This window comes from Chelon labrosus (genome assembly GCF_963514085.1).
Source record: "Chelon labrosus genome assembly, chromosome: 10".
NCBI lineage: Eukaryota > Metazoa > Chordata > Actinopteri > Mugiliformes > Mugilidae > Chelon > Chelon labrosus.
Window position 1 is genome coordinate 3792754 of NC_140360.1, and position 13457 is coordinate 3806210.

The 13457-nt window shown below is 44.6% G+C and overlaps 1 protein-coding gene across 2 annotated transcripts in view; it reads left to right on the forward strand.

Annotated features, from left to right (window-relative positions):
• tns2a (tensin 2a) overlaps nucleotides 1-13457 on the forward strand; it is a 58864-nt gene that overhangs the window by 36707 nt on the left and 8700 nt on the right. For both annotated transcript variants that reach the window (XM_084554043.1, XM_084554044.1), the window contains exons 4-17: nucleotides 1431-1469; nucleotides 1894-1935; nucleotides 3103-3152; nucleotides 3440-3623; nucleotides 3898-3948; nucleotides 4048-4170; nucleotides 6746-6810; nucleotides 7173-7256; nucleotides 8545-8657; nucleotides 9857-9917; nucleotides 10062-10137; nucleotides 10485-10614; nucleotides 11963-12028; nucleotides 13015-13131. In XM_084554043.1, coding sequence (XP_084410169.1) covers nucleotides 1431-1469; nucleotides 1894-1935; nucleotides 3103-3152; nucleotides 3440-3623; nucleotides 3898-3948; nucleotides 4048-4170; nucleotides 6746-6810; nucleotides 7173-7256; nucleotides 8545-8657; nucleotides 9857-9917; nucleotides 10062-10137; nucleotides 10485-10614; nucleotides 11963-12028; nucleotides 13015-13131 — 1201 coding nt within the window. The remainder of the gene's footprint in view (nucleotides 1-1430; nucleotides 1470-1893; nucleotides 1936-3102; nucleotides 3153-3439; nucleotides 3624-3897; nucleotides 3949-4047; nucleotides 4171-6745; nucleotides 6811-7172; nucleotides 7257-8544; nucleotides 8658-9856; nucleotides 9918-10061; nucleotides 10138-10484; nucleotides 10615-11962; nucleotides 12029-13014; nucleotides 13132-13457) is intronic.

Below are 13457 nucleotides of genomic sequence, written 5' to 3' on the forward strand. Positions count from 1 at the left end.
TTCAGAAACTCACGGACCCCACAGGAATCCACAACCTTGGAGAGCTCTTTAGATCTTGGCATGAGCAAAGACGACAGCGGTCAAAGAAGGAAGGAAGGTTTAACCTACACTGATCAGCCACAGAAGTGAATAACATTGACCATCTTGTGACAATTCAGTGTTCTGCTGGGAAACTTTTGGACCTGGCATTCATTGGTGTGGATGTTACTTAGACATGTAGCGCCCACCTAGACCAGACCAGGCACCCCCACCCCATAACAATGACACTCCTTGGTGGCAGCAGCCATCCCCAGCAGGATGCAGCCACAAAAACGTTTTAGGAACAACTAAAAAACATGAAGAACAGCACAAGGTGTTGACCTGGCCTCCAAATTCACTAGATCCCAAACTGATAAAGTATCTGTGGGATGATCCACAGAGGCCCCTCCCCTCAAAGGCCCCCCACTAACAACCTTCTGTTGCCAGACACCACAGGACACCCTCATGCACGATTTTTACTTCTACGTCAATTTGACCCAAACCGTACATAGACCCTAACACCGCAGCCTGACGTGCACCTCCCCAGAATTGGTCCGCTTGGTAGTAGCGTGTTTCCGCTTTAGTATTTCCGGCTGCTTCTCCATCTCTGCAGTTTTCCAATTGATTGTTTTGGATCAATAAAGATGGAACACATGGAGGAAAGGTTAACTGAGGAAGGTCGGAGATACAAACGCTTGTATGACTCAACTTCGGCGAAATTTCAGCGAACGTTTCAGTCGCCATTGTTGAAAGTAAAGCAGGAAGTAGAAACAAAAATGAACCAGACTGGCAAAAAAGACACAGCGCCAACTAGCGTTTGGGTGGAGTTGTTTCAGCGGGAGTAAGACCGACGAGTGAACATGTATAAAAGGCTCACACCGGCTTAGGCTACGTACGTAGGTTACGGCGTCTATGTCAGAAGGCCCATGTCCATTCTCTGAGGAGTCACCACAAGGGAGACCTGCACATATTATTAAGGTGGTCATAATGTTACGTCTGATCAGTGTATAAGTCCATATGTAGGGCCAACAAACAAAGTGTGACAGGTTAACGTTATCGTGAGTTGAATTTGAAACGTAATAAAGTTTTCCTCTGTTTTCTATTCACAGCGTCAGATCCCAAATACTTGACTTTATTAACTTTATTTTGTACTTTATACGAGTGTTTGAAGTAAGAAATCAAATATGCGCACTTCCAAAAAAACTTCAAACTACTATTTAGGAACATGTGGCGTACTGTTTGTGGATTTTTCAAAGGAGACATTTGTGTTTAATCACATCAGGGTCGACCCCGTCACTCTGCCCCGAGGCAAAAAACAAAAAAAAAACAAAAAAAAGGATGTTGTGTTGTTGTTTTGTCACTTTCTTTGTGTCCTATTTATTTTTAGACGTGGCTATCTTTGTGTGTTGCAGGTGACCTCTGCGTGTATCCCGCCTCCCTCCAACGATCTGGTAAATCCCCTTCAGTTTGTTTCCTCTGTGTCTTTTCCTCAACAGCAGTCCCAGATTTTCCCACTCTTGTCTGTCTATAGTTAGGAGGTGTCCCCCCCCCCCCCTCCACTGTATGGTTTCCTCCTGCTGAATTCCTTCTGGGAAGCCGAGCCCTCAGCTCGGTTTGAGCTCGGTTCAATCCTGGAGCGCGGCAGGATTTCAGCGCAGAGGAGACAACAGTGCTTGATGTTGCTAGAGGAAGTCGTAATGTTTATCCATTAGGGAGCCTGTTTGTTTAATTAACTCTCCTTTCCTTCCTCTGCATTGCCTCCTCTTTTCTTTTCTCCCCTCCTTTTCGACCTCCTCCCTTTGCCCTACTTCCTCCCTCCTCTCCTCTCATCCTCTCATCTCCTTTACCCCATCACCTCTCCCTCCTTTCGTCCAGCAGCGTAGAGGGACCGCTCCTTCCCGACACGTCCAGCACATGGTGAGCGCGCTTTAACCTCGTCTCCTTTCGAATCATCTTTTCTTTTCCTCCACGTCCCCGCTTGCGTCTCGCCGTCGGCCTCGCAAAAAAAACTTTCCAAACCTGATGGTGAAAAACATGTGTGGCTGCGCTGGACCTGATTTATCGCACACTTAAACCCGAGCGAGAGCAGTGGTACCTTCCAGCCGAGCCAAGGAAATCTTAAAACTCCCCACTCGTCAAGACTGCAGTATTCATTTCATGCAATAAAGTCTTTCAATTCATCCCCGTAGGAGCAGGAATTTGCTCAGACAATTTAATCTGTCCACTAGATTAAGAAATACTTACATTATGAGTTTATAAGGGCACACAAAGTGTCGATAGGTTCCGTGCAGGAAAGATTCAGTTTTGGGACAAACGGAGAGAAAAACTCATGGATCCATAGAATCATAGATCAAGGGCAATGGCTCCAAACCTTGAAGGGGTTAAAAGCGTTGCCAGTTAGTGTACATGTTCAGGTGGGACATGTCTTAATGTCCAAAATAACCTGTAATAGAACAAATAAAGCAGAATTTCAGAATAAAATGCAGCAAATTTCTCAGATGCAAAAACTTTGTGTTGTATTGTAGGGAGTAATGAAGTAATAAAAAAAAAAAAATGAAGTAAAACTAGTGCTAATATGGCCCTGAATGAATGAATAATGCTAATATTCTGGCATTTATCAGACAATAACTCATATTAGCACTAAAACACAAAGTCCGTCTGAAGCTATTTGGGATTATTTCGATCCAGGCTGCAGCACACACCCATAATCCATAAAAGAGAGACATGTCCCACCACAACTTTTTTGTTGCCAGATGCCACGGTGGAGCTAAACAAGTCAGTCTCTAGTCTTGATAAATGTTTGTGTAAAGTTTTGTGTCAGTCCATTTAGCAGCTGTTTAGATGTTTTAGTCTGGACCGAGGGGATTTTTCGACAAAGAAATCCCGTTCTCTCTCTCTCTCTCTCTCTCTTCTCTTTCGCTTTTTGGGAACAGTTTTCATTTTGCAGAAACAGAAACTTAACTAGAAATCGGAGTAGGGGAACAACCTGCTGCGCCGTATAAAATGACAAAGAGCTAATAAATTATTGTAAACAAATTAAAGTTAAGTTTTTATTTATTTATTTATTTATGTTTTTTCCTGCAGGGATCCACCAAGTCTTTAACCTACACCAAACAGAGAAACACCTTGCCCAGGTAAAAGCTTCATATCATCACTGTTTATTTCTCATAATACATTTCTGCAGGAGTCTTCTGTGACCTCTTACCCCTGTTCCTCAGACTAATAACTCTCTCCTCTTCATTCTTTCTGCATGGAGCAAGTTAATCTGACCTATGTGTTACACACAGGATCCAGTTTCTCTCTCATTTTACTTTTCTTTTTCATGTTGAGCTACCGCCAACAATCTACAGTACACATGATGTATGACCATGCAACTCCTGCTCTCTCTTCCCCAAAACGTGCCCCCGCTCTGTTTCTCCAGGAGCTTCAGCGTGGACCGCGTCATGGACCGAGTGATGGAGCGCCACTACGACTTCGACCTGACCTACATCACCGAGAGGATCATCTCCGTCTTCTTCCCTCCCAAGCTGGAAGAGCAGAGGTACCGGCTCAACCTGAAGGAGGTGGCCGCCATGCTCAAGTCCAAGCACCAGGACAAATTCCTGGTGAGGGAACAAAACTGCAGCGCAGTAATTATAAATTACAGCAGCAATTCTTTTTTTTTTACCTCCCTCCTCAGAGGATTGGAGTTAAATTGAGCTGAAGATGCTTGTTGCACAATGACATGAAGTGGCAGGAAGCCACAGGAAGCCGCAAAATACACTTAGCAGCCCACAAATAAGCAGTCTGCTTTTTCTCACAGCCATAATACAATAATTAAAATGATTTCTGGCTGCAGCGATACAATGCTCTGTAAATAAAAACATTTTTCTCTTTCAGCTCCTGAATCTCTCTGAAAGGCGCCACGACATCACCCGACTCAATCCAAAGGTACAAACGTTTTCTTCCCCTAACTCCGCTCCTAAAACTTGATGTTGAGAATTCATGTTTGTTTGTTTTGTTTTGTTTTTTTCCTCCGTCCACCTCCAGGTTCATGACTTTGGCTGGCCAGACCTCCACGCCCCGCCGCTGGATAAGATCTGCGCCATATGTAAGGCCATGGAGAACTGGCTGACCTCCGACCCCCAGCACGTGGTGGTCCTGCACTGCAAGGTCAGAGTTCAGGAAGGGGGGGGAGGCGGGGGCCACCGGGGTTTTTCAGACGCCCTTCTGTTTCCCAGGCTCTAAAACGGACAGATGTGGCAGCAGGATGTTTTAATGAGCGAAGCTTTGGAACAGGGCTGCGACTTATCTTGGAACAACTCTTTGAATGTGACGTTCACAGATCACAGATTGCATGGAGTCCCAAATAATCAAAGCAATATCCTATTTTTAGGGACTCTTTTGAGCAATTCAAAAAGTGTTCCCTGTTGAAAGAAGATCCACTATTGGCCTGTTTGAACGGGACTACTTTTACCTGAGGCCCTCCAGTAATTTGTAATAATGTCAGAGGTCGTCTGTGATCTTAATCCCGTGCAAATTGACCGTATCTGTAATTTAGAAAGTAAAAATCTCACCACAAACCACATTTCTACCAATACACAGGTCCTGCGATAAAACTAATCCAGCGTCAATCGGCACCTCTGTGTTTTCAGGATGTTTTGTTCCATACGCTGCCTTGTTTTTCTGCCTTTTTTCACTCGAGAATTACGAAGGCTGTGTTATAAATCAAAGTTTGGACAGATGTTTGGGTGCAGAGTCAACATATCACAGCGCAGCATGCAGACCCATTCACAGAAAAATGCTCGACACCGCCAGAAGAACGAGATCGCGAAGGATGATGAGATGGATGACCTGCACGGCAGCACTTACTGGTGTCTGGTAGTTTATTTAGTGGTGAATTAATGTGTTCATCACATCAGCAGAGGCGGAGATGATTTAAGTAAATTCTCCCCCGGTATCTACACAGTCACATCGTATTTTATTGTTAAGAATATATATTTTTACTGTCAACCCAACTCAAGTGAAGCAAAGTAAGTGGAAGCGGAGAGTAGCAGAGACGTCATAACCACAGATAAAGATGGTTAATATGAGAAAAACACAGAAACACAGATGTAGGGGGTTAAATTCTAAATCTCATGATCTCCCCAGGTAAAAGTAGTCTCATGCAAATTAGCAACATACAAAAAAAGACAGGGTCCGGCCCCAAAATCATCAGAAATAAAAAGGTTAGCTGCAAAACTAGACTTATGTAAACTTTATTCATCCACAATGGATATTGCTTGGTCATAGTAGCTTAGTTGCACATAAAAAACACTCTTAAGAACCACAGATAAAAGAAAGATTAAATAAAATAAAATAAAATAAATAGCCGGTTAAGATTGCTTTGATTTAAACTGTCTGTACTGTTGGATGTTTAACTTGCACAAAAAAATTCATAAAATTGCCTCACAGCGAGGAGGTTCTGGGTTCTAATCCATCAACCGACTGGTTCCTTTCTGTGTGGAGTTTGCATGTTCTCCCTGTGTCTGTGTGGGTTCTCTCCAGGTTCTCCAGCTTCCTCCCACCGTCCAAAGACATGCTGGCTAGGTTCATTGGTGATTCTAAATTGGCCGTAGGTGTGAGTGTCTCTCTGTGTTAGCCCTGTGATAGACTGGAGACCTGTCCAGGGTGGAACCTGCCTCTCACCCGATGACAGCTGGGATAGGCTCCATCCACCCCGCAACCCTTCACAGGAACAAGCAGTTGCATAAAATGAATTAATCTGCAGCTAGTGACCAGATAGCCTTATACTTGGACTATACTCATCGTGTCGGCACTGTTCTCTGATAAAACTCTAGTTTTTAATCAGCTGTGTTGAGTTTCTACTTCAGCCTGCGTCACCGTTTCTTTTCCGGGTCAGTTCTCAGAGAACATCGATGGTCTACCAATAAATTTAGACACCGATGTTAGAACGTAACTCGACTAAAACCAAAATGCCAGGGTGCACCGTACAGTTCAGTGAAACTCCTTCCACCCATGTCAGAAACGTAACCAGACAATTTAGATCAAAAGTCAGCTCGCCATCCGATCCCACACCGCCATGCATCATTCTTGTTACTGGTTTAGCCTTTCAGGAAAGTTTTCCACCGCTACCAAACGGTAACCGAGAAACTCTCTCGAGTGTGACTCGGGCTCCCACGGCTTGTCTGGGTGTTTTTTTATTTATTGGGTTTGGTCAGGCGGATTGAAATCCTCAAACCAGACTACTTCTGTGGTCCCCTGGCTCTCCACAGCATTCCAGCTACAGGCAGTCCCTCGCCAGCTGCAGATCACGCCAGGGACCAGAATAAACAAGTTGTTGTGAATGAGAAATCGTCCATTGAGAGACGCGCGCTGCAAAACAAGATTTAATTTGTGCTCGGCGCTTGGAGGGGCGGCCTCCCCCCCCCCCCGGTATTCCTCCTGGTATCTGGAGAGGTCACATTAGGAATTTGGAAGCTGGAATGTTTTTGGAATGTGTCAGGAAGTAAGGAGCACCCGGTGTGAGAATAAAAAAACCCACAGGGAGCTTTTTAATTTGAGCTCGAGCAGCTTTTCTACGTCTCTCCATGTCCCTGAATCGCCTCTATCTCTATTCTGTGTTTGCATCTCTATCAAAAAGCGAAAGAAGTTGACACGGCCACGTCTCATAAACTGTAAAGAAGCAGCTGTGGATGAAATCTGCAAAAGATTTTTGCTCAATCTTCCCTCTTTCTCTCTCCTGCAGGGCAACAAAGGTAAAACAGGGGTGATTATTGCAGCCTACATGCACTACAGCAAGATCTCTGCAGGGTGAGTGTGTATGCATGTGTGACATTAAGATAATTGAACTTGACGTGCAAAAGCCTCTTGGATTTAAACCCAGCCGTTCAAACATGCACAAGCACTTAAGTTTTAAAATTCATTACAATACTGGATGTGAGAGATAATGATTTCCATTCAGACTTTGTTGATAAACCGTTTGATGAATTAAGCCCCGCGGGTTCTGCACAGGAACAGTGGGAACTGGTTTTATCCTGTGGCCGATCCCAGCTGTATCCTCTCCGTGTTCCTTTTCTGGCACCTAGAGAGTCTGGTGCAGGTCCCATGATGGAAGCGGTTGGAAAAGCACGTGTCTGGTTTGCTTGTGTTTACGTGTGTGCATCTATGCGCAGGGCGGACCAGGCTCTCAGTACTCTGGCCATGAGGAAGTTCTGCGAAGATAAGGTGTCCACTTCCCTCCAGCCGTCCCAGAACAGGTAGGAGGTCACAGGATGGTGTGAGGGGAAACTGGGAGGGGAGGGGGGAGGGGGGTTGTCGTTGGGCATCCCACATCATAGCTGAAGTTATTAAATGCATCCTCCTGTTTTCACAAAGAGCAAACAGCTTTTGGCTTTAAGCACCGATCGTACAACTGACTGGTTTTATATTTCAGTTAATTTAAATGAGACAGTGAATGAGGGCCGCATTCCATGTAGCTGCTTCAGTTTCGGGTTGCAGGCTCAGAGTCACGCTGTCGTGACTGACCCGGGACGCTTGAAGAGAGCTATTGTTCGTCTGAGTAACCTTTAAACCGACGGTAGGAAGGTAGAAGAGACGGAGGAGCTGTAGAACGTTACAACGAAAGATGAAGACGTCTTTTTATTCACTGCAAAAACCTGAAACGGACCCTCGAGACATTTTAACTCTCAAATATGATAGTTAAAGAATCATTTTTTTCTGATGTACACTGATCAGACATAACATTATGACCACCTGAGTCATCAGAGAATGGACATGGGCCTTCTGAAGGTGTCCTGTCTGGAAACACAATGTTGTTGGTGGGGGGTCTTTGAGGGGAGGGGGCCTCTGTGGATCATCCCTCAGATACTTGATCAATTTTGGGCGGGGGGGGGGGGGGGGGGGGGTGTCTGGTCTGGTCTGGTCTAGGTGGGTGCTACATGTCTAAGTAACATCCACACCAATGAATGCCAGGTCCAAAAGTTTCCCAGCAGAACACTGAACTGTCACAAGATGTTATTTACTTCTCCTGCAAGTGGTCATAATGTTGTGGCTGATAGGTGTTTACTTAATTGTGCGACTTTGGACTCACTTCAATCCGTTATGTGCTCTAATTTTTTGTTTTTTATATTTATTACCTTCTCAGATGTTTATTTTTGTGTGTAGTGTTTGACTTGTTGCACCGTCGGTCTTAGAGCAACACAGTTTCCATCCTCTGTGCTGCACATGTGGCCGATTCGACAATAATTTGACTTTGACTTTGACTGAAAAACCAGAAAATCAGAACCGATTGAAGTGAAAATATTTAGACTCGGCACAGGATGTTTTCTTGCTTTCTTGTAACTCTCCCTCCGTCTCCTTTGAAGAGAGCGCCGTTCGTGTCGGCCCGACCGCAGCGCTGTGTGGCCCGGAGCTTTTGTGTTCTGCCATCAGAAGCCGTGAATGTTTGCCGGTCGATCCGAGTCGACGTCTGTAATCATTTGCTCTGTCGTTTCTGTCTGGCCCTGTGCGTATTAAAGCCTCTCTTGCTGCCTCTCTATCTTTCAGGTACATCTATTACTTCGGGGGTCTTCTCTCCGGGGCCATCAAGATGAACAGCAGCCCTCTCTTCCTCCACCAGGTTCTCATCCCGTCACTGCCCAACTTCCAGGGTGAAGGAGGTGCGTCTGGCGTCTTTTTAGCTAAACTGCAGAAGCACAAACCTCATTTCTGTCCGTCCCTGATGGAACTTTATATTTTCAATCATCCCGTCGTTACTCGACACCAAATCTGGTTCAGATTATGAAGGAAATGTCTGTTCTCTTGACTGAGACTCAGTCACTGTCAAACCATAACTATACAACATAAGAAGCAAAGATATTCAAGGTTTTATGTGTTTTCTATGATTTGCATCCATGTGAGGATGGATGGATGGATGGATGGATGGATGGACAGATAGATGATGGATAGATGGACAGATGGATAGATAGATAGATAGATAGATAGATAGAAGGGCGGGCGGATGGATGGATGGATGGATGATGGATGGACGGATGGATGGATGGATGGGTAGATAGATAGATAGAAGGACAGGTGGATGGATGAATAGATGGATGGATAGACAGATAGATGGACGGATAGATGGACAGACGGTTAGATAGAAGGGCAGGCAGATAGATGGACGGATGGACAGATAGATGATATATATATGGTATATACATGGATATGAAAATACGGGGTAAACATAGGCTGTATATAGTGTATAAGGATTTAAAACTGTGGGGAAAATAGGATATATAATAGTTAATATAGAATATATGAGTGAAATATGGAATGATATTAGATATCATGTGTGTATATGTAAATATACATAGAAGCTTAAATGTATGTATAGTATAAGAAATATACAAGATGAATAAATTCTATATATAATCTATAACAGTAACATGGTCAGTATGTGGCAGCCAGAGCTGAACCATTCTCACCAAAAACATGTTTAATAAATTCCTGGTTCTTTGCACAATCAGAGGAAGCTCTGGGAGCTGAGACGCGCCGCCAGGTCGCTGATCTCCTGTCCAATCTGACCGCGCCTCCGTGCGCAGATAAAATCCATGCGTGCCTCTTTATCTGACAGGCTTCTCACCTGAACCGCGGTGGCGGGGGGCGGTGGCAGCGGCGGCAGTGTTATTGTTGAACGCAGATGCCGCTGACGATGGCGTTCAGCCTCGGCCCACTCACACTCACGCTCGTGTGTTTATCTTTAATCTGATGATGGAGTCCGCGAGGAGGCGGCGACGGCTGTCAGCACATTCCTCCGCCTCCGTGTTGATAATGCTCGCTGTGTCTCATCATCTCCTCCTCCTCCTCCTCCTCCTTCTAGGCTACTACCCCTTCCTGAAGATCTACCAGTCCATGCAGCTGGTCTACACCTCCGGCATATAGTGAGTCAACTGATAAGAGCATTTATTTGCTTTCATTAGGGAGGCCTGGGAGAAGTTTGGTGTATAAAAGTGAAAGCATGGTTTAAATGAGTGTTTAAATCCATTGAGCTGTATAACAGGCCTCTGTTTGTGTATTGTCTGCAGTGACCTTCAAGGGACAGGAGGCAGGAGGCTGAGTGTGACCATCGAACCAGCGCTGCTGTTAAAGGGTGACATCATGGTGAGTCATATGGGAAGGAAATGACAAACAGAAGACCCCTGAGATGGGTGGGCGGGAGTTCGGAGGGGGGTCTTATCTCAACTTAATGACTTCATTTGTCGTCAACGGACTCAAACACAAATAAACGCCTTATGTGCTGCAGAACGGTTGCAGAAGTTGCCGTGTCTCGCCTCTAAAATAAAATGTATTTTGGTACAGAAGAGTGTTTTGTCGCTTTGTTAACAAGGACTCATAATTTGTCTCTTTTGTGCAGTCGGTCATTTCTACCTAAGCGTAGGTGTGGATCTTACATTCACTGCTCAGGCCTGTCATTACCCCTCATGTCTTCTCTCTGGCGCCCTCTGCAGGTCAAATGCTACCACAGGCGAGCCCAGAGCGCAGACCGAGACGTGGTGTTCAGGCTGCAGTTCCACACCTGCACCATCCACGGGTCCCAGCTGTGGTTCGGCAAAGGGGAGCTGGATGAGGCTTGTACAGGTGCGTGTGTTTCAGCAGGAAGGTTAGACAAAACTTGAGAAAGGACAGCTATGATGAGGACAGCTATGGTCAAAGTGGAAAGACGAAGAGACACAATTGAAAGTTGCCCTCGGCCCACCAGAGGGTCTAATCTGGCCCGCAGAATGAATTTGCAAAGTGCAGAAATTACATAGGAGACCTTAACTGCAAATGTTTCAATAAAAGGTGCAACTTATTGAGCTTTGAGCATTTTAAATTTTTTAAATTTGCTTGTTTGATGTACAGGATGACTTGTCCCACCTCCTATGTCTGACTTTCTTAAAAAAAAGACTCACAGCGGTCTTAGGACCAGGGCCTCCTCTAGAGGATCTGTCGGGCCAATCAAATCGCTTGGGGGCGGGGCTTAATGTGGTGATGGACAGAAGAGTAACAGTAACAGTCGTGCACGTCATCTGAGCACCGTGGAGTTGGATTTGTTTACAACGAAATGGCTCCGATTGGTTGGAGGAATATATCTGGATATATCTACGTAAAGCTAGCTAGCATTAGCCACAATAAGCAAAAGGGTATTTTACATTCCTTGTAAGTTCAACTTTTGACTTGTGTAATTTCTTACATGACTAGTTAGTTCCACTTTCTATCGCTCCCTAAGTGCCTGACTCTGCTTCTTTCAAATCATCACTCAGGCGCATTTTTTGTTAATTGTGGTAGGATAACCGCCGCTCATGCTAACTGACATAATAGCAGCTCTTTAAACGGGCATTGTGGGAATGTAATCACAGCGGTTTGGCCTCATGATATAGTGGTCGCATAAATCCTTAAATAGTAGTAGCTCCATCCCCGTCCTGGACGTAATAACAGCTCCCTGGAGGAGAACGCAGTGAGAACGAGCCACAGCGAGCGCCTCAAACCGATCCCTCAGAGACAGTAAATAATACCTAATAAGTGCTTATCTATCCCTTAAGTCCATAATGAACACGCTCATTACTTCATTTCCTTCTCGGTTTCGCTTTCCCCTCAAACGACATGGATACGTGTGTGCAGAAGCGTGTTCGTACAGCGCCGTGGCAGTCCATCCATTACGCTAAATGGAGCGTTACAAGTGTTCATAAACACACCATTGTGGGTTCATGAGCACATCTGTGGAAGGTATCAGTATATTTGATATTTCTGGGGGTTCCCCTCACCTCAGAAAGCACGCTTCCATGAATCAGGATCAAATCTGGAGATTACATTTACATTGGACGACTGTAATGTAGAGAATTCAGGACTCCCCATGAGTGTAATATCATATGAGAAAAGATCGTTTAAGAACATTCCTTTGGTTTGTTGAGTTTTTTTATTATTATTATTGTCTTTATTGCCACAGATGAGCGTTTCCCCTCCGACGCCACCGTGGAGTTTGTCTTCTCCTCTGGACCTGAGAAGATCAAAGGTTGGTTCAGTCTGCTTCTTCACATCCGTTCTATTCATAGACTGCAGAAAAAAATCTCAACTTCCTCCCATTGGTCAAACTGATGCTAACCGGGTTATGGATGTCCCACCCACACTTCATCTAGACTCACTGCTCTCTGTTCTACCTCTGCCGGAAATGTTGGGTTAACAAAACCTTTATTTGTCCCACAGTGGGGAAACTGCAGTTTATAATAGCATACAGAAGAGCAGAAAAAACATCAAGACTAAAAGATGTAGGGTACAAAAGATATATAATAAAGTAAAATATAAGTACTGGCATATGTACAAAAAGTACAATGGACTATACAGGACACCCTGCAGGGGGTGGGACCCCAGGACACCCCCCTTATCTGTTTTGTTTTAAGTTCAGACTTTTACCAACTTTTTCCCCACAGAGCTTAACGTTGGAGCGTTGTTTTAGACAGCTAGTTAATTACAATAATTCACTCACAATCTTACAAAAATAAAATTTAACAAATTTAAAAAACTGCAAAGATCCCTCAAGATCCTTGAGGTCGGTTTGCAGAGTTTAAATTTTTTGGGTTTCAAACTCACTAACAGATTTCAAACAGGATGAGTTTTGACATTTCTACTCCACGTCCTACCTACAGGACAGCTTCATGGAGCGGTTGTTAATGGCAACTGTCAATCACAGCTGTCGTTGTGATGTCACATCCCGTTTTATAGCATCAAATAACTAAAATGAACTATGTGTACTTTAGTGTATTAGTTTGTCCCAAGTCCCATCCACTAACATTGAGGAGGCGGAGCTTATGACCTGTACTGCAGCCAGCCACCAGGGGGAGCTCTACTTGGTTTGACTTCACTTTAGAGGAGCTGTCCACCTGTTTTTTTTCTTTACAGTCTATGGTTCTACTTCAAAAGCTTCATTTATGTTTGTCAAAGAGAAGAAAAGACAAACTGATGTTGCTCAACTAAACAAAGACGTAATGCGTCTCTTCTCAGGTCGTGAATACCAGAAGAACGACCCGGCCGTGACGGTTGACTACAACACTGCCGACCCTGTGGTTCGCTGGGATTCCTACGAGAACTTCAACCAACGATACCAGGACAGCTTGGAGGGTAACTGTTGCTGCTTTTAAAGTCATATTGGTGGAGAATCACAACAAGTTGGCAATAGGTTCTCAGTCATCCAGGTCATGGTAAACTCTAAAGAAAGGTAACTGGACTTGGTGTGTTGTGAGGTTTGAGCCTTTTCCACAGTTTCCAGAATGTCCTCAGGTAGCTGTGTCGTCAGTTTGTTGAAACGTAAGTGGTTCCTGTAAGTTGCAGATTACAGGAAGGACATACGTTTCATCCTAAGATGCAGGCAACACCAGATAATTCCCTCCAGCTGCTCAAGGAGAGAGGTTCAGTTCAAAACAGGTTTTGAACAGATGCTAAACCAA